General features: G+C 29.7%; 11 protein-coding genes across 11 annotated transcripts; 7 read left to right on the top strand and 4 right to left on the bottom strand.

The window, feature by feature from the left end:
* Window positions 1-663: 663 nt before the first annotated feature.
* GO595_004710 (CAMK family protein kinase) lies at window positions 664-2,189 on the top strand (the record flags this gene model as incomplete). Its single annotated transcript, XM_067917872.1, has 2 exons — window positions 664-1,275; window positions 1,335-2,189. 2 exons carry the CDS (start codon window positions 664-666, stop codon window positions 2,187-2,189), a joined length of 1,467 nt encoding a protein of 488 aa, XP_067775292.1.
* Window positions 2,190-3,215: 1,026 nt separating this feature from the next.
* Window positions 3,216-3,443, bottom strand: GO595_004709 (V-type proton ATPase subunit e1; the record flags this gene model as incomplete). The annotated part of the gene is made up of 1 exon (XM_067917871.1): window positions 3,216-3,443. One exon carries the CDS (start codon window positions 3,441-3,443, stop codon window positions 3,216-3,218), a length of 228 nt encoding a protein of 75 aa, XP_067775291.1.
* A 490-nt stretch (window positions 3,444-3,933) lies between these two features.
* Window positions 3,934-5,121, top strand: GO595_004708 (uncharacterized protein; the record flags this gene model as incomplete). The annotated part of the gene is made up of 1 exon (XM_067917870.1): window positions 3,934-5,121. One exon carries the CDS (start codon window positions 3,934-3,936, stop codon window positions 5,119-5,121), a length of 1,188 nt encoding a protein of 395 aa, XP_067775290.1.
* Window positions 5,122-5,318: 197 nt separating this feature from the next.
* GO595_004707 (Protein disulfide-isomerase) lies at window positions 5,319-6,662 on the top strand (the record flags this gene model as incomplete). The annotated part of the gene is made up of 1 exon (XM_067917869.1): window positions 5,319-6,662. One exon carries the CDS (start codon window positions 5,319-5,321, stop codon window positions 6,660-6,662), a length of 1,344 nt encoding a protein of 447 aa, XP_067775289.1.
* A 442-nt stretch (window positions 6,663-7,104) lies between these two features.
* On the bottom strand, window positions 7,105-7,527 carry GO595_004706 (putative actophorin; the record flags this gene model as incomplete). Its single annotated transcript, XM_067917868.1, has 1 exon — window positions 7,105-7,527. One exon carries the CDS (start codon window positions 7,525-7,527, stop codon window positions 7,105-7,107), a length of 423 nt encoding a protein of 140 aa, XP_067775288.1.
* Window positions 7,528-8,853: 1,326 nt separating this feature from the next.
* On the top strand, window positions 8,854-10,251 carry GO595_004705 (TPR Domain containing protein; the record flags this gene model as incomplete). The annotated part of the gene is made up of 1 exon (XM_067917866.1): window positions 8,854-10,251. The coding sequence occupies one exon, from the start codon at window positions 8,854-8,856 to the stop codon at window positions 10,249-10,251; it is 1,398 nt and encodes a 465-aa protein (XP_067775287.1).
* Window positions 10,252-13,457: 3,206 nt separating this feature from the next.
* On the bottom strand, window positions 13,458-15,359 carry GO595_004704 (uncharacterized protein; the record flags this gene model as incomplete). The annotated part of the gene is made up of 1 exon (XM_067917865.1): window positions 13,458-15,359. The coding sequence occupies one exon, from the start codon at window positions 15,357-15,359 to the stop codon at window positions 13,458-13,460; it is 1,902 nt and encodes a 633-aa protein (XP_067775286.1).
* Window positions 15,360-16,193: 834 nt separating this feature from the next.
* GO595_004703 (DUF4272 domain-containing protein) lies at window positions 16,194-16,709 on the bottom strand (the record flags this gene model as incomplete). The annotated part of the gene is made up of 1 exon (XM_067917864.1): window positions 16,194-16,709. One exon carries the CDS (start codon window positions 16,707-16,709, stop codon window positions 16,194-16,196), a length of 516 nt encoding a protein of 171 aa, XP_067775285.1.
* A 141-nt stretch (window positions 16,710-16,850) lies between these two features.
* GO595_004702 (hydrolase, TatD family protein) lies at window positions 16,851-17,648 on the top strand (the record flags this gene model as incomplete). Its single annotated transcript, XM_067917863.1, has 1 exon — window positions 16,851-17,648. The coding sequence occupies one exon, from the start codon at window positions 16,851-16,853 to the stop codon at window positions 17,646-17,648; it is 798 nt and encodes a 265-aa protein (XP_067775284.1).
* A 2,282-nt stretch (window positions 17,649-19,930) lies between these two features.
* On the top strand, window positions 19,931-20,359 carry GO595_004701 (Bromodomain containing protein; the record flags this gene model as incomplete). The annotated part of the gene is made up of 1 exon (XM_067917862.1): window positions 19,931-20,359. One exon carries the CDS (start codon window positions 19,931-19,933, stop codon window positions 20,357-20,359), a length of 429 nt encoding a protein of 142 aa, XP_067775283.1.
* Window positions 20,360-25,523: 5,164 nt separating this feature from the next.
* On the top strand, window positions 25,524-26,351 carry GO595_004700 (uncharacterized protein; the record flags this gene model as incomplete). The annotated part of the gene is made up of 1 exon (XM_067917861.1): window positions 25,524-26,351. One exon carries the CDS (start codon window positions 25,524-25,526, stop codon window positions 26,349-26,351), a length of 828 nt encoding a protein of 275 aa, XP_067775282.1.
* Window positions 26,352-27,598: the final 1,247 nt, after the last annotated feature.

Genomic DNA, 27,598 nt, shown 5'->3' with positions numbered 1-27,598 from the left:
ACTTTTTGATTCCTAAAACTAGTACGATACCAGCAAAAAAGAGAAAATTGGATACAATTACCATTCTTTTGTTGAAACCAGAAAAAATTGCTGAAATAAAAGAAAGAACTCCTACAATTGTTAAAAGTGTTCCTAAGCTCCGGAAATTCTCGTTGTTTCCTGACATATGAAATTTTTTGTTTTAACTAGGTTTGTTTGCTTTAATCTGCATAAAATTCTAATCAATAAATCCATTTATATTTGATTTTACACAGGATTTTAAGTGTATTTTAAAAACAAATTTTTTTCTGTTTTGATTCAAGTATAAAAATTTCCATGTTGTTGAATTATTTTTGATCACTACTAAATGTCAAAATCAAAAATAATGTTGTGAAAACTCAATCACATAACTTCAGTTTTACCAATGAGAAGATTCACTCACCAACAATATTGTTTTGCATAAATTTTTTTGATCAATTTTCAATCATTTTATCGACCATATATTCCAACAAAAAATGGTGTTGTAAAAAGGAAAGTTTCAATGGTGTCAGAAAAAACCGTTCGTTAAAACGCTTTTGGTGTGTTTAACACTTTTTGAATACACCATGTAAAATATTCAATTTTTGTTTTTCTTTTGGTTCCGCACAGAATTTTAGTTTTGGACCAAAACGGAATTCCGTTAAAATGCAGCAAAGGACCTCTATGATTGGGAACTACAACGTCATCCGGCAACTAGGAAAAGGTAATCAAGGAAAAGTCATGCTAGCACAACACGTAAGCACTGGAGATTTAGTTGCTATAAAAATGATGAAAAAAATCTGGTTCGAAAAAAATCCAGATTTGCTCGTAAATGTTCAAAGGGAAATATCGTTAATGAGGCTACTTCAACATCCACACCTTTTAAAGTTGATTGAAGTATGTGAAAGTCAAAATCATTTATACATCATACTTGAATATGCACAAGGTGGTGAACTCTTTGATCTCCTTTTGCATAGGAGGCCTTTAGACATGAATCTAGCCTTAAAATTCTTCAGACAGATAATATATGGAGTTGAATATCTTCATTCTCATGCCATTTGTCATCGTGATCTCAAGCTTGAAAACATCCTACTTGATGAGTTTGGTGATGTTAAGATTGGAGATTTCGGTTTTGCACGCTGGATGAAATCAAATATTGCTGACACCAGTTGTGGCTCACCACATTATGCAGCGCCCGAGGTCATTCGTGGTGTTCCATATGATGGGCGTATTGCAGACATCTGGAGTTGTGGTGTCATATTATATGTTTTATTAGCAGTATGTATTTTTCACCGAAGGAATAATTTCCTTCGGCTTTACTAACGACTAACTCATAGGGAAAACATCCTTTTAATGATCCGGCCATTCGAAATCTTTTAGCCAAAGTCAAAATTGGTCAATATGTAATGCCAGATTTCCATCCACTAATCAAAGATCTCATATCACGAATGCTTCAAACAGATCCACAAAAACGTATAACCATAAAACAAATCAAAGATCATCCAGCTTTTAGAATCAGTATTCCTGAATCATATATCTTTCCAACTCCATTACCTTTACCATACTTACAAGATCCAATTGATGTCAGTAATGCAGATCCATTAGTTATATCGATGTTACAACAAATTGGCTACAGTGATGTCAATGAGTTATATGTTGATTTAACCAAGCATGGTCATTCCATGGCCAAAGTTTTTTATAACATGTTAACATCGAATGTAACTGTTGAAAGTATTCCATGGCATCGAGATGATGAGATCAATTTGCTTGATGAAACCTTTATGATTTCACCTGCTTCATTTAATACATCTGTAGTTGGCCAACAACAATCGCCAGATGTCCAGTCGCTGGAGAATGGCTTCTCTTTGACAAAGCCCGTCGGTTGGGCTAACGTTCAAACGAAAGATTTTCTGTTTGATGTGGTGCAGCCGTTTATTGACATAAATTTGCCACTTGAAGTTGTGCTGGCGAAGATACAACGGATGCTAAATAATGAAGGATTCGAATTCTTTCATTACGATGATATGAACATAATATCTAGAAGGTCAGCAGATTTCATGTATTTGGCTTTTAAGGTTAAAAGAGAATCAGTGGAAATGTTGCAAGTCGATTTGTATTTTAAACATGCAACTCAATTCGCGATTCAGTACTTGATAGATACCTTAAGCACAATATTAAACTCAGAGGATTAATTGTGTAATTTATAATGCAATAAAAACATTTATAGACAAAAAAAAATTTTTTTTTCTTCAAAAATGTGAAGTGAATATACGTTTAAAATTTGTAGAAATGATTTTTACTTGCGCAAATATAGAAAAGCCAAAAGAAAACAGAAAGGAAAATCATAATGTAAAGCCTAAGAAAAAGCAAAGAAACATAAAAATGGATTTCAATGATTTCTTAAATGAAAATCATATCAGAGATGAAAATGATTTGTTTCTTGAAGAAATTGATAAAAAAATACAAAGACTAATTATTAGAACATGCTCTGTTGAAAGTAAAGTTTCTGAATGTGAAGAAAAAAGAACAAAAAAAACAAAAGAAAAATATGTTTTAATAGATACTTCATCTTACTCATTGATGCAAAAAAGCGAATACTATGTTTGATTTTTAATATTTTTAGTGACAATATCAACACTCTGTAATGTGAGTAAGTCATAAAAATATGGTATATTTAGTATTCACACTCCATCAAGGGGAATATGAAAAAACTCAGAAATTATTTCTAAAAAGAAACTTAAAGTAATTCGGCATAATGAAAGCAGCAAAAAATATAAAATTCAAAAATACTTAAGAACAATATTTATGTGATCATATTCGATTAATAAAGTGTAAGTAATTTAACAATTTTAATATAGCTTTTTGAAGATTTATGCATAAATGATGAATTGGTTGAAAAAAATCTTAAGATATCAGTATTTTGATCCAAATACTTCACTTTTTATTTTTATTTAAAAAAATTCATTCCGATACGGGGAATCGAACCCCGCTCCCGTGGATGAAAACCACATATCCTAACCGATGAACGATATCGGAATTCATTTTTAAAATTTATAGCGTATTGATAAATCATATAATATTAACTTTATTTTGATGAATCTTTTTGCTTAATTTTATTTTCTTTCTTGTCCACACACCCACTAACCTCAGGGAAATGAGGAAATTTAGCCTAAAAAAATTCAAAAAAATAATGGAATAATTATAAAAAGTGTTTACGATTAATCTTCTGAATACTCTGGATAAACAAGTGGATACATTTGAGCCATGTAAGTGCATGCCCACATAATGAATGCCATTACTATAAGAATAACAGTGAAATTGACGGCATAGCAAGTCTGTCCTTTTCTAAAAGCAATAGCGACAATGGCTGCTCCAAGGAAAGCAACACCAATGAAAACAAGTGTTCCAATAAGAAGCCCATTCAAAGGAGGTTCAGGCCAACCCATATTTTTTATGGCACTTTTCAGTTTTTATAGGATTCGTTTATCATCATATAAACGGTCGTGAATTTGAAGCAAAGAATTTATTATCACTATTGATTATTTTTTAATATCTCACATACCCATTATTATCAATAAATGCAGTGTTGTACAGAGGGTTATACAAATATTGTACAAAATATTTTTTTTTAAATTGTAAATATTTTGAATGAAAAAAATACTAAAACAAAACAAATCAATCAAATTGTAAAACAAATAATGCAAATATTTTGGGCATTTGTATCAATTCTTTTGTTCAAGAAATATTAAATTTTTATGTTTGCAACATATTGATTATAAATATTTAAATGTGTTTTTATTCCATATCTTTATCATATATTGATTCGATACTTAAAATAACAACTTCTATTTTAATTCTTGTTTCTTGTGATTTTGCTTATTTTTAGTTATCTTTTGAATTTTAACGTTCGCTTTAAGTAAACGGTATATAAAATCCATGGATCCAATTTGTCTTGAAACAATTACATTTCCAAATACAGAACTTACTTCTACGCAATTTTTTCCTGATGGAAGTGGCGTTGTTGCGTGTGGTACAGATAAAAATGTACATTATCTTCCCTTAAAATCAAATGGAAGAAATGTCATTTTCAAAGGAGGAAGAAGTAAAATGACTTCAATTGATGTTTCTCCAGATGGCATCATGATATTATCTGGCAATTCTGAAGGAAAGATTCTAAGTGCCAAACTTAGCGTTCGTTCCAAACCCAACATTTTCACAGCGCATTCTTCTTGTGTCAATTCCATAAATTTTTCGCGTGATGGCTCACGTTTTACAACCTCGTCTAATGATGGATCAGCAAAAATCTGGGATTTTAAAACTTGTAAATTCCTTTCTTCACTTCGTGGACATAAGAGCTGGGTCACTTCATCCACATTTTCATCTGATGGGAATATTATTGTCACATCCAGTTGTGATCATCATGTTCGAGTATGGGATGTTCGAGATCGAACAACAACGCAAGATTTTGGGCCTATGACATCACAAGTTACACGTGCCACCTTCCATCCCGACGGCTCGATTATTGGATGTTCATTATCAAATGGCAGTTTTGCTCTTATAGACACTCGAAACCAACAAATAATTCAAACATATGAAGCGCATAATTCATCAATCACATCGATACAAATACATCCGAGTGGACTTTTTGCACTTACGACGAGTTTAGACAAGAAAGTCTGCATTTGGGACTTAGTTGAAGGCCAACTTTTCTACACAATTAATGCGCACTCGTCACCTGTAAACGATGGGAAATGGAACAGCGACGGATCACAGTTCGTTACGTGTGATAAAAGCGGAATTTTGTTGTTATGGGAAACGAAATTTGATAAATTGATCAAAACGTTACAAGAAGAAATGAAACAAACTTCAAACAGTTCACAGAAAAGAATCGAACAAGCGATGAGCGTAAGCAAACCAATTCAAAGGAATAATAACAATAATAATACGCAAAAAATTAATTACAAAATGCCATCAAATGATTTCATTGAAGATGCATTAGAAAGATTAGTGAACCAATTGGAAATGATAACAAGAACAGCAGCTTTGATGGAGAAAAGAATTGAAATACAAGAAGAAAAATTGGCAATGCTTCAAGGGAAAACAAGTCCCAAGAAAAAGAAATAATTTGTTTTGTAATTTGTTTAAATAAGTTTTATAGATAATGTTTTTGTATGCATTTTAATCGTTTCGATATTCAAAAAGCCGTTTTTATTTGGTCGGATAAGAAAAAAATGTTTTTGTTAATTGTTTTCCCTTTTTTAATTAAATCGAAAAAGAAATTACGTTTGGATGGAAATATACTTTATGTATCTGATCAAAATATGTCATTCGCATTCGAAGATTTACCAGCCGTTTTTCTTCTTGTCCAATATGGAAGTGATGAAGATCAAAAGTTCCGTACAAGATCAGATTTTTTAAGTGCCGCATCTTCCCTTGGTACAAGGTGTTATTTTGCTGTAATGGATGGTGATCGAAATCAAAAAACATTCAAAAATACCAAGGATTCTAAAAGTTTTTATTTCTTCCGTTATGGGAAATTAGTTGGTAGGTATACAGGATCTGCAACCACCGAAGGAATTGTTGATTTTGCGATGTCACGTACAGGTATACCATTTGTTACATTTGATGATTACTCAATAGCTCAAGACTTTATTGAGTCCAACAGTGGCTCAGTTGTTCTTTTTTTAGAAAAGCCTGAAGGTCCATTATTTGATAAGTATTACAAATTTGCCGACGTTAACCGGGATAATTATTCATTTGGTCTTTGCCCTGATGCTGACATAGCGTATGAATTAGGTATTGAAACCATTCCGACACTTTTTTTATATCGCACATCAGATCATACTAAAACCGAGTATATTGACGATCTTGATTCAGCCACTATCGAAGACTTAAATCGTTGGCTATTATATAGTATGGAGCCCAAATATGTTACGTTTGAAGTACAAAATCAACGACAATACTATGGCAAACAAATTCTTTTATTCTTTACACCAGTTGAAGAAGAACAACGTGACGAATCTCTTAAAGTTGTATTACAATTATCAGAACAATACAATTCACGATTTCTAATTGCTGTTATCGACGCAGTTACAGGAAATCGTTTTATGACCGGACTTGGATTTAGTCGTTATGCAGATCCTTCAGTATCGATTTTAGTATATAACAAAAATGGGCAAATGAAGAAATATTTATATAATGAAGAAGATCCGTTCACTGTTGAAGACATTGGAAACTTCATTGAACTTTATAAATCGCATAAATTAAAACCATTTATTCGAAGTGCTAAAATAAACGATGATGATAATGTCGGAACTGTGAAAGAAGTTAATGCGGAAACATTTAAAGAAAATGTTATTAATAATAAAATAAATGTAATTGTGCTGTACTTCGAAGATTGGGATAGAATTTACCAACAATTTCTGCCCCAATTCGAAGAAGTTGCTGAAATTTTTAAAAAGGAAAATAAAAATGATATAAAATTCGTCAAGTTTAATGTGGCAGCAAATGATAGAGTGGAGGGGCCAGACCCAAATAATACTCCAGCAATATATATGTTCGCTGAAGGACTAAAGAAAAAGCCAATCCATTATAAGGGAAAGTTACAGAAAGAAAACTTGGTGAAGTTCATTTGTGATGAACTAGAAATAAATATCGAATTGTGATTAATGTTTTTTCGACTTTTTATTATCGGTACAAGTCATGACAAATCAAATGGGATGAAATTTTCTGTGTTTTAATTATTTCGATTTTTGAATTTAATCGTTATAAAAGTTTCAGAAATTTTTTGTGATTTTTCATTTTCATCATAATTATTTTTATTTGTAATTTAATTGTCATTTAATAGTTTTTGGTGAGGTAAAGACATTTTTTAAAATCTCCGAATAGTCATTGATAAACAAATTTCCCATTTTTATAACAGATATATAATTCTTTTTTTGTTCATATAATTTGATATTTAAAAAAGTTGTATTCATGGTTACTATATATCGTAGAAATAGTTTAAGCATTTCAAAGCATAAATGATCTTGAAGAAATAATTTCATAAAGGAAGTTCATAAGAATAATTTCAGTCCAAATATAAAAAAGATTTGAAAGGTTAGACCTTTACTTCATTGATGCGAGGCACCTTGCGCGAACCTCTTCCTCATTGAGATCAGCGAGATTGTTTGCTTGGATGCTAGGTCCTACGCCAGGGAGTGCATTCTTGAAGGATATTCTTGTCGAAGCAGAGATCATTTTCTTTCTTGCGGGCGCAGCGTTTGGAACCCACGAGACAAATATGAGGCGATTGCGAAGATTTCCGTCATCATTCGTGAAATCGTAATCATAGACAGCAAAGCGGACATCGCGTTCTGGGAGGTCAGCAAGAAAGTCGTCGTATGTACTTCCCTTTGGTCCTGTTTTGTCAACAATGATAAATCTTTCGTCATCGCTGAAAGTAAAGAGAACATAGCTGTACTTGTGGCCAATCTTGAAGTCGTTGAATACAGGCATGCAATCATCATGAACCTTAATTCCAGTGAACATTCCTCAAAAAAATGAAGTAAATGCGGACATCAAAAGAGAAACTAATTATTCTATTGAAATTTTTCAATGAATTTCAATCGAAAAACAAAAGTACATTCAAAAAAAAATAATTGAATGAAAATCTTTTGAATACAACAGTTTTGAATGGGGTGACCCTTGGCCAAAGACCAAACGACACGAAACCGTTCGATTAAACCCCAAAGAAAAGACTTTCGAGTGGTGCTTACAATGTGGATGTTAATGCCTTATGATCTAACATCGTATTTTTGTGTTAATTCGAATTTTTTGAAAATGATAATTTTGAGGATTTTTTTTTTAAATTTAACCTCTAATACGTAATCATTTTATGCTGAAAGATTAAAATTATTTTTAATTTTCAACAAATTAGATTTATGAATAAATAATAAATTATTTTATTTTCTATGTAACATTTTGGCTACTGAAATTCCGTTCCTAAGTAAATATTGATATAAAACAAGCCAAAAGAATGATCCGCAAAATGAGATTACTAATTTCAAACCATCCGAACAGCTGAGTAGACTTAATTTTTCAGGTGCACAGTACAGAATGTCAAATGTTAAGTATGAACAATCTGCGATGGTCCACAGTTGTAAATTATTGTAATCAAATTTGCTGACTTCAATTAAATTGTCATCAAAAAATACAAGAGTTGGAAGTACAGCTGCTAATACCCAGTTGATTACTATGAATAATTCTTTGTCTAATCCATTTTTGAGAAATACATATAAAAATCCGAAAATGCTTCCGACTGTAACTTGTTGAATATTGTGATAACCAACTAAAACTCTGGAAGAGCAAACAGAAAGCCAGATAAATATACTGAATAAAGGTGATTTGGAAAATAATAATGAACATATTATTGCACCATACATTGAATCTCCTGAAGGCATACCATATAAAGTTCCGATCATTTTGTAACTACCATTTACCAGTTTCTGACCAGGTCTTTTTTGTTTAAAAATTGTGTATAATCCAATTAAAGTAACCATTGGGAGCATAACAAGATGATGAAGTTCAGTAAGTATATCATGTATCTCTTCTTTATGTTTAAAATTACTGAAATGAAGAATTACAAAAATATTTTCGATCAATAAGCTCATTAATATTGGGTTAAAGAATAATCTGATAGCAAACCCATAAGCTGAAATATATTTTGGAGCTCTTGCAAGCCAACAACAATTGTACCATTTTGCATTTTTATAGGTGTCTTTTACATTTTCCATTTTTTCACTAAAAAATCCAGAAACGATACGTTTGTGTGGTCGGCAAAAGTTAAATAAACTTATCAATCTTGGGGCAGTCCTCATGGATGTTTGGGAAAGCAGAAGCAATTCTGAATCAGAAGAAGAGGAGCAAAAATGTATTAAATTGAACTCCGACCTTTTGAATGAAATTGATAAGAAATGTGTAATTGCATATCGTGTTGTATATGATATCTTAAATGAACTTGGTGAAACAGAAACAAAAAATTATATTGGCAAACACTCTATCAAATATGATATAGGTATAGATCCACATCAAAAAGGTATTGTTTCGACAGGCATCGATTTTGCCATTCAAAGATCATTAAATGAAATCAAATATTCTAATTCTCCTCAAGATTATCAAAGCAAGCTTACATTAGGTTATTGTTATTTGTCTAAAGGTGATTATATTCACTCATTTGAATATTTTTCCCAAATACCACCTCAAATTACAGAGAAAAATGTTTATTATTGCTATTCCATGGGTATTCTTCAATCGCATTTCCAACATTATAGTGAAGCCATTCACAACCTTGAAAAAATCATTAAACTTAATCAACGATTTGATTTTATTCAAGATGTTTTCTTTCGTCTTGGAATTCTTTGTCGCATTTGCAAAAGATATGAAGAATCATCTCATTATTTTGATTTAGTTAATCCCGAACTTATTGGGCTTGAACAAAATGATCTTCTTTTACAACTTGCTGAAACATTTTCATATATTGATCAAAAAAAGTTAGAATCGCATGAAATATATAAAACTCTTAGAAAGAATAATCCGAACAATCTTCAAGTTGTTCAACAATACTGTATCCACAAAATGACCACCGAAAAGGATCTCAGCAAAATCAAAACAGTTATTGATGATGCTTTATCTAACTTTGGCTTTGATCCATTATTATATTTTATGGCAGGATTAGTATGTTTAAAACTGGATGATATTAATAACTCACACATGTTCTTATCAAAATGTTATCAATTCTTTTTTTATCATTCTCCTTTTTGGTTCTGTTTAGGGAATTTATATTTAAATAATAAACAATATTCTAACGCACAAATTGCGTTCCAAAGGGCTTTGCAAATTAATATCAAATTCACAGAGGCTTGGCTTAACCTCGGACTCACGTATGAGTTAGAGGAATTTTATGATAAAGCGGCTATCGTATATGAAGTTGCATCAGCAAATACAAACGACTCGGAAATAATATTAAGATTAAAGAAAATATATACTGTAAGAAATAACCCAATGAAAACAAGTGGGTTTGTTGATCTGATTTTGAAAGATTATTTCGTAAGTATCCCAGATCAATTCGCTTTTAGATATTTGTCGGAAATCCCAATAATACCAAGAAAGTCTTATTATATGAGACCTATAAATAAAAAAGAAACTTTTACATCGGACATAGCAACTTTACCAATGTCATTGTTCGCATCTCAGAATGTCCAACCCTCGGAATAATAAAAAAATGAAAAAATGTTTTTTTTTCTGGAAGAAAGTGGACAATTAAATTGAATACTTTATGCTTTTTTTATGACGTCGATTTTTAGTTCAAAAAATTGAAGTTTTTGAAATAAATTCAAAAAGTTTAATTGTGATAGAAAAAATGAAAAGTCCCAAATATTTGTTAGAAAAATCGGTTCGACGAAAAACCTATCGTTGTTTATAACGAGTGGTTGCTTATTGTGTCGAAATTGATCGTTTTGAATTGTCGCAATTCAAAAAAGCGCGCATGGAATGCGAATCCTGCTCCGATTTTATAATCACAGGAGTAGCCACCTTCCATGTGTGAAAATATTAGAGGTGTTAAACAGGATGCCTTCTGCCGAGCCCCTTTGAAGTGCATATGGGGTACAGACTGTTTACAACATTTCTCTTGCGCCGTTTTGTTGAACCTAAAATTAAATAGACGTAATGGCTTTCGACCCACATCATAATAAATGTAATTGCGGTTATAATTTGGATTTCACTTATATCGACTTGTTAAACCGAAAACAAATGAACTACCCAAACGTAATGAAAAGCAAACAAAGTATTTACGCTGAGGAACAATGTTATTTACATTCATTGGCTTTGTCATTAAATGTATTGGATGGGAAGAAAGAAACAATTTATTTCGAGGACGGCAGCTCCTCCTTCAATGATAAAATCCGAGCATGATTCGCACATCCTCATCGTAGCGGTTTTTTGAATGTCCAAAACTATATGTGTTATTAGTTGATGTTTGATTATTTGTAGGTAAACCAAAACTATATGTGCTATTAGTTGATGTTTGATTATTTGTAGGTAAACCAAAACTATATGTGCTATTCGTTGATGTTTGATCATTTGCAGGTAAACCAAATCCGTTTGTATTGTTTTCATTTTGCTGGTCAGAAATGTTTCCTTCTTTTTCAAGAATTATTTGAACAATTTCATTTTGACCTTTTGATCTTGCTAAAATAAGTGGAGTTTTTTATTGAGTAAATAAATACCAAATATTATTTTGAATCTAGAATATACTTAAATAAATTTTAAATAAAACGAATGCATATCTTTAGTATTAATGTCAGTTCTTTTATCCTCAAGAAGTAATTTAGCAATATCAGTATAACCATTAAATAATGCAATCATAAGTGATGTCCAATATGTTATGTATAAATTCCAAATAATTTTTACTATAAACCTTATATAAAAAAAAATGAATATTTTCCTTAATATTTAAATCAATTTTTTTGTTTTTAAGAATTAATTTGACGGTATCAATTTTATTTTTTTCTGTTGCAAGCATAAGTAATGTTTTAAAATAAATTAATAAATTCCATATAATTTCTTGAAAAATCATCCTTAACATCAACATCAATATTTTCTTGTTCAAGAAGTAATTTTAAAATTTCATCGTATCCTTTCTTAAATGACATTATAGCTGCAAAACCAAGTGCTGTTTGAAATAATTTAAATCATTTCCAAATATTATTTTGAAATATAAAATTATTAAAATAAATATCAAATAAAACAAAAAAATATCTTTAGCATTAATATTAATTCCTTTTTGTTCAAGAAGTAATTTTACGATTTCTGTATGACCTTTATAAGAAGCAAACATAAGTGCTGTCCAAAATAATTCAAATAATTTCCAAATATTATTTAGAAATATAAATTTATTAAAATTAATTTTAAATAAAACGAATAAATAGATTTAGAATTGATATCAATTTCATAATGTTCAAGAATGTATTTAACAAGTTCTATATTCCCTGATTGCACTGAGAAAAGTAAAATATCTTTAGGAACTTTATTATCTTCAATGAGATATTCAACGAGAAACAAATTACCAATTTTTGCTGATTCATTAAATACAGTTTCATCGAATTTTATTCCATAATCTTTCAAAAAAGAAAGGATTTCATAATTACTATATTTCACACAAAATAGCTCAAGTGGTTGATGCTTGGAATGTCTATATTTAAAAGATATGTCTATGAGGGAAATTCTGCTATTATCTTCCGTTGAATTTTCTTCTAATTTATTTTCATAAATATATTTAAAGATATCGTTTCGATGAAATTTAATTGCTGTTTCATATGCACCTCCAAATGATGAATGATTTTGTTCGCATAAATGAATGATTTCAATATTTCCACTTGCAACTGCATATTTACCTGTATTATCCACTTTTGCTCCATTCATAAGTAAATATTTAAAACATTTAACTGATGAAAAAAATGCTGCATAACTAATTAATGTAACATTATAGTGATTAATAAAAGAACATTTTTCATAAAGTGATGGTTCAATTGTTTGATTAAAATCAAAATTTGTTTGTGATGATATTTCTTGAAGTTCATCAAGTTTATCATCTCGAATTATTTCTAATAATTTGTTTGAATTGTCCCGTTTCTGAGGTTGTTCTGTGGTTTCAAATATTTGATTTTCCTTAACTTTATTGATGTCAATTATTTTTTCTTCAAGCATTTTTTTAATAAGATAATATTCATTTGTTAAGTTTTCTGTTAAAAATGATCCAAAAATATCAATAATTTTGGGATTGCAACAATAAATTTCATCTTCCTTCATTTGGATTAATCTTAAATAATTTATATATGCTTTATAATTATCAACATTACATTTAAGAGCAGAATAAATTAACAAGACTATAACATAGTTGAACGATAAAGGATAATTTGAAAAATATAAATTCATGGTTTGTTCCACAGAAAACTCTACATTTTCCTTACTTATGTTAAAAACAATTGTTTCGAGATTTTTAAAGATTTGTAAATTATCTGATTTATTAGGTACGCCAAGCTTCAACTGCTGCAAAAGGCTCAACGGAACAATAGGAACACGTTAAGAACCATATTTCATTACACATTTCTTTGTTTTGTAAACTTTATGCAAAAGTTTTATTCTCATTTGAATTATGTAAATCACCAGTTAATCTTAACCTGACACGGTCATAAGTCTTGGGGTCTCACCATGGTGTTTAATAAATTCGCCCAAAAATCATCATTTTATGAAGACGGTTTGCGTAAACCTCGCATTATCCAAAATGTCAACAAGTTTCATAGAATTTTTGATACGCTAATTCAGCTTAAAATTTTATAAAATTTTTTCGTTAACAATTTAAAAAAACTTGTAATAGAAAGAATTTTAATAACAATTTTATTATAACCATAAAACACATTTTATTTTTCAATAAGAGGTATATAAAGTTGTGCCTCATATTCAACAGTTCCCACTTCTTTATTTGTTTTTTTCGATTTCAACGTAAATTTTGATGCAAAAGAATCGATACCATTTGCGAATGGCTGGATCGAAAACTCAGACGATCCGATTTCGTCATATTGTACTCCACGCGCAGCGTACAATTGGACTTGAACTGTTCCATGTTCAACATAATCGCGCAATTGCGAATCATTAACACATGGAAACATGACACTACAATCAAATGTACCATCAGATGGCGATACATAAGTTGTTGATTGGCTTTTATTAGTGTAAAAGTCAATTACAAGGAAAATTTTGGATTTTGGTGATCGAATTAATCCATCTGCAAGATGGAAATCCAAAAATGTTAACATTATCGCAGTTTCATCGTCAGCGAGTTCCACAACTTGTTTTTGGTTGAATTGAACGTGCGGTAAACATTCCAAATAATCTTGTTGTTTGACTTCTTGAGTCGTTGGAGGAGGTTTAGCGTTATCAAGTTGCATTTCTGCGACAGTGGATTCCATACTTGAAACAACTTGTGATATGCTTTTGAGTTTATCTTGTAATGTTGTTTGGATTGTTTCGTATTTTTCTAATTTTTCTGTAATGAGATCCTTACGAACATTGAGTTGCTCGATGTCATCATTATATTGTTGAATCGTTTCGAATTTCCATTCTTTATTAGACATTTGAATTAAAAAGTCTTCAAATTTCTTATTTTCAAATGGATCTCTGTTGGTGCCAGAAAGCATTTTGGTGAAATATGTTCGAAGACTCATATATTCATTTTGAAGTTGTTGTGATAATTTTTCAATTTCCAGAGCACGATCTCTTGCGTCTCCATATTGTTTCTCTATGTTTTCTTCTTCTTTTTGGATATTGCTATTTGATGCTCTTAAAGCAGTGTTGTGGTCAATTAAAGCTTTTAATTCTTCTAAAAGTTTGTTAACGGATTCTTCGAGGTGCCCCTTTAACCGTTTTGCATTTTCTTCGTTTTCTTTCTTAAGTTTCTCAATCTGTTCTTCAATAAGCTTTATTTCATTTTTAAGCCCATTAAGAATGATTTGGAGCTCTTGAAGGCGAGTTAAATCTGCTTCAAGAACTTCTTTTTCATTTTGCATGTTCATCATATCTTTGTATTTCTTGGAATTTTGATCCGCTTCTTCTTTATATTGTTCAAGCATTCGTTGATGTTCCTTAGCCATTTCATCATTACGTTGTCGAAGCTCTGCAAGTTTTTGTCGAAGAGCCTCAATCTTAGAATCTCTATCTTTAATTTCTTGAAGTTTATCAAAAACATCAAACAATGGACAGTTAAGTCCGAAAAGGTCTGCGAGCTCTCTTAAAGGTGATATTGCAGCTTCGAAATTTCTTTTTAATATTTCAATTGCTGCTTCAACCCTTGGAATCATCTCTGGTTCAACAAGGTTATGCGTTAATAAATATGTTAACATTTTTATTAATTCGTCAACTGTCTTTTTTTGTGTTTTTGTGGTATTTTTCAATCGTTTTGCAGGAAAACTGAGTAACGATTTGAAATATTTAACTTCATCTGCTATGCGATTTCGCTTTGCTTGCTTTTGTGCAAGTTCAATTTCTAATTCGCTGATTTGATCTTGTAATTTTTTTACAATAGCTTGAGATTGTCGAAATGCTGTTGGTGCATGTGCTCCATCAAAACATACTGGAACTTTTGTTAAATCTTCAATATCTTGATTTAATCTATCGAATTTTTTGTCATAGAATCGAGATTGATTTTCTAGCTTATTGATTTCTTTTGCTTTTTGATCTAATTCTTCACAACACCGAATAAATTCTTCTTCTAAATCTGCACGTGAATACTCTGCAAGAAGTTTGTTTCGAAAGATTACATCCATTTATTGGATTTCAAAACGTACTTTTGGAGTACCTCAATTTTTTTTAATCAAGAAATCATGAAAGGAGTTGCGAAATGGACAAAACCAAGTAGTAAAAAGAAGAAATTTCAGACATTCAATATAACAAAATACTGGAATTCCAATATCCCAATTTCATTAAATATTGCTGATACATGTTTAACTTGGGAAAACAATTTTTGGACCAACAAAAAAATATCAGATACGGGCAATACCAAAATTTCCCAAAAAGAATTACAAAATTTAAAAGAAAAGAATGAAGAACTTAGGATAAAATGTGAAATTTTACTTCATCTTCTTACAGAGGCTGAACTCAAAAAAGCAGATATAAAGCAAAAAGTATCTGATAAGAAGCAAGAAATGATAGCATTGGTTCATGAAGTAGAATCTCGAAGAAAATCAAAAGAAAATTCTTAACATGTTAGCTGTAAACAGCTATTATTTTTTTCTCAACCGAAGACTATGAAAAAATAATAAGCGATTTTTAATTTTGTATCAATAAATTTTTAATTTTAAGTATGCTCTTAAGATCAAAAAAAATTTAGTTATGCAATTAAGACCTATATGCACTTCCTTATCCGTAAGAATATAAATGGTTTTCATTTGTTTTGACTAAAAAACTATCATTAAAACATTATATGCCAAATAAAAAAATCGCCAAAAGAAATGAATTTATCAAATCATCACTTGATTGAATTTCTTTTCCAGTATAAATCAAAATGTTGTGGCTTCAACAAAAATATGAACGCGCATGCATTTGATCAAATTCAATTTGGATATTTTTGAAAATGATTTTAATTAAAAATTTTATTTTTATTATTGAGGAGGTGGTGTTATTACGTCCCATTCCTTATCATTATTAAGTATCCAGTCGAGAATGTTATTCCATCCGGTTATGACTCCCAAGTCAAATGAATCTTTTTCTTCAGATTCCATGCAACAAAGCACAAGATCTTTCTTACCAATTATCTCCTCAGCCGTTCTTGGCTTCATGGCAGCTGTTAAATCATGTGTAAAACGATATTTAGAAAATGGACGACTGCATTGGAAAACTTCGCATGGATTTTTGGGAATTCCAATGTTTTCAATAAGCCCAAGACACCACAGAAGTACATATAGACTTTCCCAGCGCCAACAAATAAAGCCTATTTCATTTTGTGAAGGATTTGGGTTGTCATAAAATTCTTTCTCTTTTGGTGAAAAGAAATCTTCGCTGTTATATCTTGTGATAAACTTTTGAACAAATTTTTGAGCATCTTTGACTGGGCAATTTTGCAATAAATTGTCCGAATATGTTCCAATTATGTATAAAGCAATAGCTCGATGAAGCATTTGCTCAGTAGATCTAATTTTGAATGTGCTTGCATCTAGCAAGGGCACTTCTTTCGTTAATTTTATATTATTTTCACTCAGAATTTTAAGAGAATTTTGTCTTGTTTCCATACGTGAAATGTGATATGAAAAGTAAAAAAAATGGCCGAAATTTTCGAATATGTTGATACTCATACACACTTAGATTCCATTTACCAAAGGATCAAAAAGCCTCTCAATTGGCCTTTTGAAGAGTATGCAAAAACTTTTCCACCAGGATTTGCAGGATGTTTAACTGTTTTCAGTGATTCATTTGATGGAGCTTTGAATTTTATTGACCAAGGAAACCCTAAAATATGGGGAGCTCTAGGAATACATCCTCACAATGCTATTTCATATAATGATGAACTTGAAGAATGTCTTAAAAAACATCTTCAGAATCCACGTGTCATAGCACTTGGAGAGATTGGACTTGATTACCATTATGATAACTCACCTCGAGATGTCCAAATGGCCATTTTTGAAAGGCAATGTCGACTTGCAGTCGATCTTGGTATGCCAATAGTTGTTCACACAAGAGAGGCAGAAAAGGACACGCTTGAAGTTTTTGAACGTGCCATACCAAAAGATCACAAAGTTCACATTCATTGTTATACTGATTCTCCATGGCTTGTTGAAAAGATTTTAGAAAAATGGACAAACGCTTACTTTGGCTTCACCGGTGTTTTAACATTTCCAAAGTCGAACTTGGTTCGTGAATCATGTAAAAAAGTTCCATTAAATCGATTATTGTCAGAAACAGATGGGCCTTACATGGCGCCTGTTCCGTACCGCGGTAAGGCTTCAAACCCAGGATACATACCCGTCATCATTAAGAAGATGGCCGAGATTCATAACGTCGACGAAAAAACTGCGTTCATAACAATAAGAGAAAACTGCCGACAGTTTTATGGATTCTAAAATTCAGATTTTTTCCCCTTCTATTCTGTTTGCTATAAAATGATGATAAATATATTCAAAGAATTTGATACATTGAATAAATTTAATGATTTTAAACGATTTTTTGTATCAGCATACATTGAAATTATGTCAATAAAAAAAATTCTTATCAAACCTTTAAAATTGGAAGTTTTATTATACAAATTAAAAGATCTTTGGTTAAAAATGTGGAAAAGAATATGAAGATATTGGTGAAAAAAATAGCTTCTAAAAAATTTAGCTTTGTGTTAATTTCCCCAACAACCCACTATTATGGCTATTCCAAAATGGTAAAAACACAATAAAAACAGCAAACAAAATGTTACAATAATGCTTATATGATTAAAATGTGTTTATGAAGAAATGAGAGAAATATCTACAAAAATGAACACAGCAAAAAAGAACTTTATTTTCTACGAATCTTCATCGCACAAAAATATTAATGTTCATCAAGCATTAGCAACATTAATTACAAAATTGTTCATGTTGAAATTGATAATGACCAACAAATAAAGGTCAAGATCCAAAATCAGGTGGATATGGTAATTTATGTAATATATCATGGATTTGAAATCGACAAAACTTTAATTGTTGTTTCTCAATTGTTCATGGTATGCACAACATACTTAAAATTGTTAGGTATTTTATAACTAAATTGTACATGTATTGGTTAAACAAATTGTACCCATTATTAATGGAACTTTAATTTTTGATTAAGATCTTAATCTGCGTCATGTGCCTTTGAAAGAGAGCTCGTGAGGGGCGGCATGTGAAGAGTGTTGAAGTTGATATAGTTTTATGGTCCTACTGATTGGATTATTCTTTGCTAGCCAGCAATGTAATTAACGTTGAAGTTTAGACATTGGCGCTGAGATTTTATTCAATGGTTGAAATGTGTTGATTAAGCCTTTAAATGTTTCCGGAATCCATTAGAAAAAAAAATTGGTTTAAGTTTTTTGGTATTTGAACTTCTGGTATTATTTATGGTGGAGGATCTTCCCTTACATTATAAGCACGAGGAACAACTGATATTTTTTGCCCATAACGTTGCACTTTGATTTGACTCACCCCAAATGCACACGTTTAAAAATACAAAAGTAAAATGGATTTTAAGGAAATTACTGAGCAGACACCAATTAAAAGAAAAGGAGGATTATCTAGACAAAAAATTGAGCGTATTCAACGACAGAAAGATGATTATTCTAAATATTCAATGATTCAAAACGAGCAAATATGGAAAGATCCTTACTTTTATTCAGGCCCCCTCCTTGACAAGCTCGCAGATGTAATAACAGAAAATATAGTGAAACAAACAGCAAATCTTCTCGAAGAAACATGTGATGAATTTATTGATTTAATTGTTCAATCAGAGTTTTTCCCAAATGATGAGTGAAATAACAAGATTCATCTTGATTGAGTATTTAAAAAAGAGAAAGATGTTATGAACAAAGGGATAAATCCTTCTTTCCACTACAAAATAAACCTTTCATTTATTGAAGTAAACCATTTATTTATTTTACGGTTGGTTTCGTACTTTGTGTACTTTACATTTTCAAACTGGACAAAATGGATTTCCCTGATGTTGAAGTTTTTAACCAACAAATGGGGAAAAAGTTAAACGAAATGAAGAAAGACCTTGAGCGTAAAGTAAAGGAATGTGAAGTTCTTGAACAAAGGGCAAATAATTTATTAGAAGCAACTAAACCAATTAATGAAGATGTAAAAAATGGGCGTTATATTCCTTCTCCATTAAGTACGATATATTCTCATGATATTGAGAAAATTGACAACCTTTTTGCAATGAACAATGTTGAATTAAAAAAACAATTCCAAAATTATCAAGATGCAATAAAAGAGAAAACCCAAAGGCATGAGGCAAATTTGTTGAATGCTTTGAAATGAAATTTTGATAACTCATCAAATCAACAAATCAAATTGATGAAATATTCAAATTTGACGATTTTTAATATCTATTTTGTCCACCATCGTATGGAGACAGTTGTTTCAAATGTTTAATTTTAGAAATGAAAAAGACAAATTAAGATATTTTAAGTGCTTTTATAATATAAAAACTCATATAGAACTTATTTTATGGTTAGTAAAATGTGTTTGCTATGAAATTGGATTACGAACAAAAACGCAACCAAAAGATCAATGAAAATTAACATAATTTAAGTATAAATTGCTATTTTTAGCTCATAAACAACATTTTTATTTTCTTTGAAATTAAATTGTCGAATATTTTTTGTGAGAAAATAGTTCCAATGCCTTTGACCGACTATGACAAAATCTGGTGCGATAAAATCTTAACTGATCTTGGAAAATGGAAAATAACAATACCTTTTAGGAATCCTGTTGATCCTGTTCGTGATGGTGCAGAAAATTATTACGACATAATCAAAAATCCAATGGACTTTAGTACAATGCGCAAAAAGCTTACAAGCAATCAATATCTTGAGGTAAAGGATTTTATTGATGATCTTTATCTGATTTGTGATAATGCAGTATTATTCAATAACAAAGATTCTTTAATCGGTTATATTGCACTGGACTTAAGGAATTGGGTTGACAAACAGTACAAAGAAAAATCCTCTTCTCTTGAAGAAGAATGGGAGAAACGACTCAAAAGTGTTGTTTCTCGTCTCCAAAAGCACATTGACAAATCACCAATCCATGTTTCAACAGAAGTATAGATAGTTTATTGTTTTATTAATCAATAAAATCAACTTGAATACATTGTCCTTTACTATCACTCACGTTTTGTTTGATTATATTACTTTATAAGCTCCAACCTTTATTTATGAACTTAATTACAGATGTTTGTATTTTCCTCGAAATTATTTTGATTTTTGTTGATACGGCAATTTTTCTTCTTTTCCGTTATATTTAATTAACTTGAAAAAATGGATTTATTACACTTCCTCATAATGTTTGAAACATGGGAGAGTTATATAATACCCATTTTGTATTCTTTGTGTGATGTGAGTTAGCATTTTTTGGAGTTTTTGTTAAAAATTTCAATTGAAGTTTTAATTTTTTTCAAGCCATTGATAATTCAAAATTCAAATGAGCCCAATCCCCTTACTCAAAATTGAACGAAAATCTCATTTTTGAGTACTTTATATTTGTTTGGTCAATTCAAATAACAATTCCCATTCGGCATGAAGCCAGGCAGACCAACAAGGCACATAAAAGCACACTTCATCACATTCCACAATGACAACAATAAAGAAATATATTATTTAGATCAAAAGGGGAATATTATAAAAGAGAATGGGAAAATTAAACCTTATATCCTCGAAAACCCAAATGACCCAATACCACCACTTGAGAAAGTACAACAAAACATCAATGATAAACAGGTTAATTTTAATGACTTCCAATTTCCTGAATTCTTTGATACAGATATTTTTAATAACATGAATTTCCTTGGAGAACCTATTGAAGTTCATGATATGGTTGAAGAACTTAAATCCCAGTGGGACATTGGTTTCCAATAAGGTGGGTATCTCATAACATCACACAATGTTATGAAAAATGATGGCTTAGAACAAAAAGCGAACATAATTATACATCTCTTTGTTAATGTTGTTAAAGTAAAACATATTAATTTATATAGAAAGTCTAGATTTTTCAATTGAAAAATTAATAATGATTCTGTTTAATTCGGATGATGACAAAAACGAGACGTTTGACAACTCCAAATATTAATCACTTGACTTGTTGGAATTTTAATTTTGATTTGGCAAAAATTCTTTCAAAGGTTTATATGGGGTTTGAACTCGAGTTCAAAATTGAATGAAATAAGTACTTTACATCGACGATACACTTTAAAACGCCGGCGGTTTCCTCATGATATTCAAAATATTTATCGTTATTCTGAAAATTTCTGTGCTTTGAATTTTTTTGGTGCTCAAATATTAACGGTTATTTAACTATTAACAATTTATCAAAGTCAAGGTAATTCTAATATCAAATTTGATTTAATTGCATATATAATTAGAAATGGAAATTATGAATATATAAATGAAACTTTATGTTTTACAGGATATTATCGTTATATTAATGTTTTTACAACTTTTCCTTTTATCCCACATATAAACATTAATTACAAAGATTTTAATTTTGGGTTGAGCAAAACTTTTTTTAACTAGTCATGGCAAAAATGCTGCTTTTATTAGACGAAGGCCATTTTTACAAATGAAATGTTGGAGTATTTTGATGATTAGATTCCTGCGAATTGGAATAGTTTTTTTCTCTTTTATAATTGAGTTTTCATATGTAAGAACACTTGTGACGAAGCTGTTCCAATTCGAAAAGCATAGAAAAGAGCTCTTTGATTCTATATAATGATGGGGCATTAATGCGAAATTTCGTATTGGATTTTTGCAATTTTTTTGGTGCTTAACTTTTCACTTTTGATCCCAATTGGTTGGCAAACCATACCTTAAGCTGAAGACCAAGTACATGAAAAACTTAATGCTTCATCGTCAATGCATAAATCTTTCATATTATAAATTTATAGTGCCCTTAGAGAACCAAGAACAGATTTCCATTTATGGAAAACATGAATGTGATTCATTATAACCTGTAAAACCTTCTTTAAAAGAGCTTGGACATTATTAATAGCTACACATGCTTTGGTACTAGTACCTATATTTTTAAGAACGTCTAATTGGATAGAGAAGGTTTTTGGCAATAAATATCCTGTTAACAATAAAACAACAATTAAAGGAATCTGTTAGACAAGAATGTGTGCATTTATATAGATCCGATTGATTTAAAATGATAATTATTAAGAAATTTATTTGAGGAATAAATAAACGGTCAAGCTCCTAAATGGAGGGACTTCTGAACGAAATAACAAAGTCCGAAACACAACTCACAGAATCAGATAAGATAAAGATAGGGGTTTTACTATATCAACAATCATCAATTAATGGAGTCGAATTTTTTAATTATTTCATACAAAAACAAGATCAATTAGAATCAAATTATAGTGATAAAATTATTCGCTTAGCAAACTCTTACCACCAACCAATCATAGTTGATGAACTAGTTGAATTAAATATATCAAATTTACAACAAAATTCATCATATATATATAACCAATCATTAAAAATGTTTAAAAATTATCAACTTTTAGAGAATTTTATTTTACCAATGCTTGAATGTCATTCGCAACCTGATGAAATTCATGCGATTTTTGTAATTTTATCATTGATTCTAATTATTTATGATTTTGAATTTTATGAAAAATCACCTAAAACAATGAAGCTAAACTTCAACTTAATTCAAAAACACATAGAACTTTCTTATGGTAAGAAATATCCCTTATCAATTCATCTTGATTTTGAGTCAAATGTATTTCGTTTTTATGAACTTTGTTTTGGATTTTACGATCAACCTGAAGTTGGAAGAATTATTAATCTTTTTGGATTTAACATTCTCACCAACTATATTAATTATTCACCTCATATTGCAAATTTTTCCAAACAAATTGAGCAATCAAAAGATAAAGGGCATTTTGTTAGTGATTTACTTCTTCATTCAGTTGACATCATCAAAGAATTTAAAAAACAACAAGAAAAAACGGTTATTTTGCATCAACTATTCAAAAATTACATTTTTCGAATTCTTGGATTGACTTCATGTGTTACAGCCATATTTGGTAAGTCATTTCCATTATGCATATTTTTAACACTTCGAATTTTTGATACGCAATATTTCCATGAACTAATATCGACAATATTCACATACATTCAACCATATGAACGAAAGTTTCGAAGTTATTTATTACGAATTCAAGCCAATATTTCGAGTTATTCGAATAATGACATTAATAATCCATGTGCAACACCAGAATTTAGTAAATTTCTTGGATTAAATTCATCATATTTTGATAAGGAATTTATTATTGATTTGTTTTCCTCGAATTTATATCTTCCATCGATGTGTTTACAATATCAAACTTTTGATCAATATTTCACTGATATTTTCATATTATATAAATCAAATCTCGCGTATAACTTATGGATATCAATACGCGATGAATTAATATTAATTCATGATAAAACAAAACTTAAAAATTTAATACCTATAGCTTCTTCTTATTTATATAATGATATTGAACATTTAAAATTTTCACTTGAAATATATAATAAAAATATAATGCAAAATGATTTAATAGTTTTTTTAAATATCGATTTAAATAATTTATATAATTTAACTAATTTTTGTTTCGCTAATATCATTGATATTGATTTTAATAAACAACAAAAAATATTTACTGCGTTATATAAATATGGAAATACATTTGATAAATCGAATTATAATTATATATATATAATTAAAAAAGAAACTTCTTCCAATTATACATTATTAAATTCGATTATAAATATATCAAATGTGAAAAAAGGTATTCCTAAAACGCCAATTTCATGTATATTTTTAGGAAGACAAACGTCGAAAATTAAGTCATTAAATGAAGCACAAAAATCAATGAATCCTTATTATTTATTATCACAAATTGATTTTCGTGATTTATTTTTAACATCTGATGAAGTTCTTAATGCGATAAACAATATAAATGAAATAACAAATTTTTATTCGAATGAATCATCAATAAACTTTGATCAAACTAACAACAAAATTATTATTAAATATCCTAAAATTAAACCTATAGAAATAAAAATAAAATTCGGTCCTCAACAATATAAAAATGAGAAATTTTTACGAGAAAATGTTAAACTTAATATGCAACAACAAAGTGCTGTACTTTCATCATGTTTTTTACCTTTCACTTTAATTGTTGGTCCACCAGGAACAGGTAAAACAGAAACATTATTTGCTATCACGAGATTATTATATGAAAATATTCCATGGAAGAAAGATCCGAAACATTGGAAGAATAATAATCGAATTTTAATATGTTCACATTCGAATGCATCACTTGATAATATTTTAGTTTCATTATTTCCTAATCATCCATCTGTTGATATATTTCGGATTGGTCATGAAACTAAATTAAACAAATCGAAATCATTTACATTTGAAGGTAAATTAATGGCATTAATTAAAACGATTAATATATTAATAAATCGAATTCAATATTATGATGAAACATTACAAGAATTAAAACATTTAATAACTAAAGTTACATTTGAAAATGTAATTTTAATTTTAGATGAAATTAATTCGATGATTGATAAAGAAATATTACAAAATATTCATAATTATGATGTGACATTATATAATATCTTGAATTTTTTAATACAAAGGAAATCTACAATCAAAGAATTCTTTATGTTACAATCGGAAATCATTGGATGTACAATTTCATCAGTCATTAATAACATTGAAATATTAAAAAATTTAAATATTACCACAATAATTATTGAAGAATCCGCACGAATTTCTGAAACTGAAATGATACCATTCTTAATGTTAACGCCTGAAAGATTTATAATGATTGGTGATCAAAAGCAAATGACACCTGTAATAACTTATAATGACGTAAAAATCATTGGTAAATTCCAACAATCTTTATTCGAACGAATACAACGAATTGGTATCAAACCAATTATACTTAATGAACAAGGTCGATCACGGAGAGCTATTGCTGATTTATATCGTAGTAGATATAATCCTCCGCTTAAAGACATAAAATTCGGTCAAATGAAGTTTCCGATTTTTGGAAGATTTTATGTACAATGGGTTAATGTTATTAATGATTATAATAATGAAGTTAATATGAATGAAATTAATTTCATTATTAACTTTTATAAACTTCTTTTGAAGTTTCATATTAAACCAAATTTAATATCAATAATAACACCTTATAAAAAACAAAAAGAAATGTTTAAAGATCAAATTTCAAATTTAAATGTTTTCACTGTTGATGAGTTTCAAGGTTTACAAAATCAAATAATCATTGTTTCTCTCGTATCACAAAAGCCTTCTGCTTGGCTTTGTGATCAACGGCGAATTACTGTGCTTTTATCACGCGCAAGAAGCGCATTAATTGTATTTGGGAATAGAAACGGATTCAGAGCTTCGCCTGAATGGAAAGACATCGTCGAGCGATTCCCGAATCAACCACTGACGTTAGAGCCGAATATGATATTTAGGAACGAAGAAGAGTTATTCGAAAAACTCGAAAATTTGGGCTCTGATTTCGAAGTTTTAGATCCATTCTTCGATGATGAAGATGAAGACGAAGAAGAAAATGATGAAATTAAAAAGAGAAAAGAAATAGAAGAAGAAGAAGAAAGTGACGAAATTCGAAAGAGAAGAAAAATGGAAGAAGAAGAAGAAGAAGAAAATGAATCAGAATCCGAAGAAGAAGAAAATGACGAAATTCGAAAGAGAAAAGAAATGGAAGAAGAAGAAGAAGAAATACAAAATGATGACGAAGAAGAAGAAAATGATGAAATTCGAAAGAGAAGAGAAATGGAAGAAGAAGAAGAAATACAAAATGATGACGAAGAAGAAGAAGAAGAACAGAGTGAAGACGAGGAAGAACAACATAAAGAGGAAGAGGAACATGAAGAAGAAATAGAACAACATAAAGAGGAGGAACAGCACAATGATAATGAGGAGGAAGAACAAAGTGATGAAGAAGAGGAAGAACAACATAATGATAATGATGATGAAAATAGTGAAGAAGAAGAAGAACATAATTAATTGTGTTGACAAATGCATTTGTAATTGTATATAAAGAATTTTATTTTATGTGATTATAAAAAGAAAAATGTGGAAATCAATGAATTCGATTTAATATATTTTTTGATGTTGTGTTTTTGAGAATGAAGCAAAACTTTGTGTGACATTTTATTAACTATGAAATTAAAAATATTCATGATACTGGTAATTTAATGAAGGCTAAAAGCTCATTTAAATCTTTTGAACAAATTATTGCCTATATTATAGATAATTGGACAAAAGAATTGAGGAAGATAATATGCCATCCCATATAACGGCTTATCATGTGGCAGTACTACTTCGATAATGTCCATCAGATCCTCCTTAAGCCCTTGCATATTTAATATATGACTTAATTTATGCATATGTAGCCAAAAAAAAGCATAGGTTTGATCGATATTTGGAGTGTCACCACTCATCATAAGATACAATTCAGATTTTGTTATACTCTGATCAATTAACATCATTGCTTGGAATAAAATACATTTTTAACATAAAAAGCAAAAATTTTGACCTTAGTTTAATCAATATTCAAGTTATATTTTTGATATTGATACAGATAGTAATTGAATCTGGATTTTCACATAAGCATTCGACCTCAAGTTGATATATATACTGATTCCAAAAAATAGAAATCACAATGGATAACGCGATAGAAAATAGTCATAAAGCAAATCAATTCCTTCGATCGCTCTCAGCTTACAACTTAAACTATAACTTTGAAAAGTTTAACCCCAATCTTTGAATCACCTTTGTTGACTCATTCAGTTGTTCATATATATAATTTGAGATTTTAATGATTATTTACTTAATTCAAATTTAGTTTAAGCGACATTAAAACAAACACTTGCCCAGGATCGATCAATGACGTACATACACATTCCCCTATGAAGATTGATACACAGATGAATATGTTCTTTCTCCCATATTTTATAAACTTTACGAAATACTAATAATACTATTCAAACAGAAATTAATATCACTACAACAGGAACACATATTCCAACAGCTATTGCAACGATATTATCATTTTGTTCGATTTTACTTATTCGGGAGCTAACACAAGAAAAAAGTGAAATTAGAATAATAATCAGTGATTACTGAATCATAATATGATATTTGTATATCCACATATATTATTCGTGTATATAATTGATTATTTAATGATATTATACTACTGAGCAGAGAAAGTATTTTTTAATCAGTAACTGAATTTGTAAGTGATAATG

Source organism: Histomonas meleagridis (genome assembly GCF_020186115.1).
Source record: "Histomonas meleagridis strain 2922-C6/04-10x chromosome Unknown contig_27, whole genome shotgun sequence".
Classification (NCBI taxonomy): domain Eukaryota; phylum Parabasalia; order Tritrichomonadida; family Dientamoebidae; genus Histomonas; species Histomonas meleagridis.
Note: the sequence above shows the minus strand (reverse complement) of the source record. Positions and strands in the feature narration are given on the sequence as shown.